Genomic DNA, 4,491 nt, shown 5'->3' with positions numbered 1-4,491 from the left:
ATACGATCCAATTCAGATTCTGCAGTCTAAAAGATGTGGTCATTCTCTACGATACTGCGTTTTTGGTTTTCTCGTATCTTTAAAAATGTGGTTACCACAGATTTTCGTCCTTTGTGGGGGCGGAAGTGGGCGGGGCGAAGTTTTGTAATATTTTTGTAGCAGTGACATATCACAGAATTCTTGATCCAAAACATCGTTGCTCTACCTTTTATAGTCTTTGAGCACTAGGCGCTGAAGGGGACGGACAGACGGACGGACGAACAGACGGACAGACAGACATGGCTCAATCGACTCGGCTATTGATGCTGATCAAGAATATATATACTTTATGGGGTCGGAAACGATTCCTTCTGGACGTTACACACATCCACTTTTACCACAAATCTAATATACCCCAATACTCATTTTGAGTATCGGGTAAAAAAGACACTTGGTGGCGAGGCGCGGCAAATATGCACTTTCCAGTTTTCTCGGCGCACGGCTATTAATTTAGCCCGATTTTTGCGAAGCGCACACCGCGTGGGATTTTCACAGTTCCGTTTTATTCGGTTTCTGTTTGTCTTTCTGAGAAGTTATTTGGATTTTTTTTCTTTGGGGTTTTCTTTGGGGTGCTTACACGTGGTCGATTTAGATATATATTTGCTACCGACGCGGAGATAATTACCGGCGGCACAGATTCAAATTTTCAAAAGAGAACGCTCTGGTGCTTTGCACTGCTTAAATAAGAGCTTACCGATCTTAATGCTCGGCTTCGAAAGCTCCGTTGCGATGCGCTGCACAGCACTTACGGAAGCTTAGCTCAGCTGTTCCCTACCTAGAGCTTGCCTGCACCCACCCCAACTATGCTATGCCATGCACCGATAATTGGCCCAAGGTTATTGCATGCGATATACCCGATATGCAACCGTTACACATTTCCGAACACATCCATTTGCTTCTCTCTGTTCCGAGGCTTGAGGCCAATCTATTTGCCCATTCGTGTGATACATTTTGCTACACCTGTTACAAACACCTCCATGAGCACACACCAAAGTTCGAGGCAGGATGAGTAAGAGCCCCGATGCGTTTGCATAAGAAAAGCTCTGAGCAAGAGCATTCTTGCATTCTTCTTGAACATTCACAAATTTCACACAAAAATGCCATAGGAATTGCACACAGAAATGCCAATCGATCTATTTATACTCAATATATTTACTCGTATTTACACAAGGAGCGGTTCAGGAATGTTTGTCAGTACTCGTACTCGTACTCGTATCGAAAGTGTCTAAGCAACAATTTGGCATTATCCACCATAGCCTTAGCCTGCTTCCGATACGCTCCGATGGCGTGGAGAAAAATCCAATTTTCACAGCTATTTGTTTGCCCGACCCCGACTACCCCGACTATTTTATTCAATGTAGCCCCTTTTAGGTCACTCATTCATAGACACTCGTTGCAGTGATTATCCAACTATTTGATCCCGTCCGAAGAATATTTTCCAAAAGGTCTCCTCCGCGCCGTCGGTGATCTCCTCACGCGGGCTGAATTTTGTTTTGATGAGTCGGTGTGAATCGAAGGATCATTAGCCCCATTCTTTTCATCCAACTTATCGTTAATTTCCTTCCTGTTTTGCTACTCAAAAAACAATTCGATTCAGCAGCGATCAAACAAAAAAAAAAAATTTAAAAAAAAAATAAAAAAACAGGTCAGCAGCAACATATCTAATTTGACATGTACTACATGAAACATGGACTTATAGGCACCGTAATCTTGTTTGCGATAGCAGAGCACTTTGGCGGTCAAAGAGGTTACTTTTCAGCCCACCAGTCCACCGAGACACCACCCCACCAGACCCATTGAACGCCTTGGGCCGCATTACAAATATTTTTGAGTACATTTATGTGTAGATCAAAGTGCATTCTATGAAATTAAACTATTCATGGGTGCCTACTATGCCGTTTTTCTCTGTGTGTATCCTCTGTTTTTAAATTTGTAATTTTCAGGGAACCAGCGTGGCCTTGGAAAACTCGTAACCTTGTGCTCGTACTTTACACCAGAGTATCAGTTCACTCTGCAACAACAGGCAATCAGAATTGTTGAATAAAGCACGCACACATACTGTAAAGCCAGGCCGAGGCTGCTGGCCGAAATACCCTTCAGAATGTCGAATGCCAACCCCAATGTCAACAACAACGAGCAGCCCCCAGCCGCCAAGAGGCAGCGATTGTCAGATGTTGCAAGTAAAGATGAAAGTACTTTGAATGAGATTTCGACTACTATGGACAGCAGTGAGGGTGAGGTCGGCGGGTCCTCGGGTGGTGGCGTATCCGATCTTCGTGAGCGACTGCATAACATACTGGTGTGCGTTGTGTGCCGCGAGGTTCCACAACCACACGACTTCTTTCAGTGCAGCCATGGGCATATCATGTGTGAGGACTGCAAGACCGCCGTTCTGGCTGTTGCCATCTTCAATAAAACGCGTGCCTGCTGCCCCAGTTGTCGATCGCTCATTAGAAACTACGATCAGGAGCAGAATCTAGTGGTGCGCCAGACTCTCTGGGAGCTACCCATCAGCTGCCCCAGCTGCAATGACCAGTTCTCAGATAGGAAAGATCTCTCCAGACACTTGGAGTTCGTTTGTGAGGGGCGTGTGGTTTGCTGCAAGTACCACTGCCTGGGCTGTTCTTGGAAGGGCCCCTACAAGGACAGCGTCTCACATGATTCCGACTGTAGGTTTCCCCAGAAGCAGGGAAAGGAGATCCTAGATATTCTGCTGCATGTCGAGGACAGGGAGCTTGAGGCCCAAAAGCCCGTGTTGCAGCTCCATCGGGTGCTGAGTGCTAGCCGGGTGGAATTTTTCACCTTGAGAATGAAGTGGATACACCGCTCAGAGGGTTTACATCCACGGACCCTCGAGTCTGAGGTAAGGTTTTGGAGAACCAGAACTCGTCTGCAGCATACCTCTGATGATCTCTTATCCCGATTCCCACAGACGATTCGTGCCTTTGAGGAGTATTGGGTGCTGCGTCTACGTCTGAAAAGAGCTGGGGAAAAAATCACCGTCAGCGGCCAGCTATTGCTTTCGACTACCCCACGAGTGTCCCTCATGGTCGACCATTTGATCCAGATGCCGCAGAGTGTCTGCAGCGCCAAGCAGCTCCACGACATACGCCCGCGTATCTACCGCCATATTTTCGATTCAACCGGCAAGTGCGCAAACCGCCAGAAGCTTCCCTTGGCGGGACCTCAGGCCCTGTACCGGCTATTTGCCATGACCCGGATCCAGCTCCGTTTGTGGATGTTTTTGCATTATTGAGCTGACGCTAAAAACCTTTAAATTGTAGTTTAAACCTTTATTGGGCACAACATCTTTTGATTTGATTTTTAAATTCTTTGCTTTAGAGCTGCATTTTTAGGGTTTGGGCGCCTTCTGGATCTGCTCGTTCACAGCAAGACCTTCTTCAGCAGCAGCCTTGACCTTATCATGGAAGTCGTGCAGAAGCAATCGAGTAAATTAGGCATACGTTTTTGTCTGGTCTGTTAAGGTCGGCTAGTGTCGGCTAGACTCACCTTAACGCTATCCTCGTTGAAAAAGTCCTTGACCTTTGCCAGCAGGTCGTTGAGCTGAGCCTCAACTGGCTTGGTGGGCTCCTCACGAGGCACGCGAGCACACATGCACACCTGAAAGCAGAGTTACAGTAAAATCACAATCAGTCACTGTTCCTTTTCGACCACTTCTATCTCCACTTACGGCGAACAGGGCGAACAGGAAGAAGATCAAAGCAATCTTGGCTATTTTTGGTTTTTAGTTTGTTTTACTGGTGCTGCTCTTTACTGAAGAACGTTGACTTGAGTACTCATAGCGACAGCTCGTTTTGCGTCGGAGCCGAGATGAAACCGAGAGCCGGTCTTATCACCGGCGCCACTATCAAGGTCAAGTGTTTAGAAGCGTACGTCCCGGTCCGCTCAGATAAGAGAGTGGAGTGAAGTAGAGTGCTCAAAGTAGAGTTATAGACTATGTAGCATACTATGTGGGCATGGAGGACATTTTACTACCCATTTAGAGCTCTGGCAAATGGTCGAGATAAGAATTTATATTAAAAAAAATCGCGTACGAGTAGGGAAAGGATACTAGGAAACGGGATACAGGGGGTCAAAGGGACAGATCAGCATGGATACGTAAACGAAGAAGATCACCGGTCAGATCTTTGTCGGCTGCGGTATCGCTCATTGGCGAGAACGCTCACCCTACCATGATCCTTCAGGGCCACCTATTAACAGTCAGGATCCCTTCAAATAAGCCTGCTATTCGATATTGTCTTACATTTATTGAGTATTACTATACAGCATATACTGGGGAAGGAATATCATAAGGGCGAGGTAGGGTATAATGATCTTAAATCTATAAAACTGATTAGTAGTAGGTATATATAAATCCATGTATAAAACCGTGATCATGGTTGAAGACCAACGAATAGTTACCGCACATTCATTCTTTTCAGATGGGGGTTA

The 4,491-nt window shown here is 46.1% G+C and overlaps 1 protein-coding gene across 1 annotated transcript; it reads left to right on the top strand.

The window, feature by feature from the left end:
* Positions 1–2,035: 2,035 nt before the first annotated feature.
* LOC113566842 (cysteine and histidine-rich protein 1 homolog) lies at positions 2,036–3,295 on the top strand. Its single transcript, XM_026994010.1, has 2 exons — positions 2,036–2,902; positions 2,972–3,295. The coding sequence occupies exons 1-2, from the start codon at positions 2,141–2,143 to the stop codon at positions 3,293–3,295; spliced, it is 1,086 nt and encodes a 361-aa protein (XP_026849811.1). The 5' UTR covers positions 2,036–2,140.
* The last annotated feature ends 1,196 nt before the right edge of the window (positions 3,296–4,491 follow it).

This window comes from Drosophila persimilis, unplaced genomic scaffold, assembly GCF_003286085.1.
Source record: "Drosophila persimilis strain 14011-0111.01,24,50 unplaced genomic scaffold, DperRS2 tig00001081-arrow-arrow-pilon, whole genome shotgun sequence".
Classification (NCBI taxonomy): Eukaryota; Metazoa; Arthropoda; class Insecta; order Diptera; family Drosophilidae; genus Drosophila; species Drosophila persimilis.
Note: the sequence above shows the minus strand (reverse complement) of the source record. Positions and strands in the feature narration are given on the sequence as shown.

Excerpts from the sequence above, each read along its gene's own strand:
- LOC113566842 (XM_026994010.1), top strand. The coding sequence starts at position 2,141 with ATGTCGAATGCCAACCCCAATGTCAACAACAACGAGCAGCCCCCAGCC. Across the intron at positions 2,903-2,971 it reads CACGGACCCTCGAGTCTGAG|ACGATTCGTGCCTTTGAGGA; the intron begins GTAAGGTTTTGG and ends CGATTCCCACAG.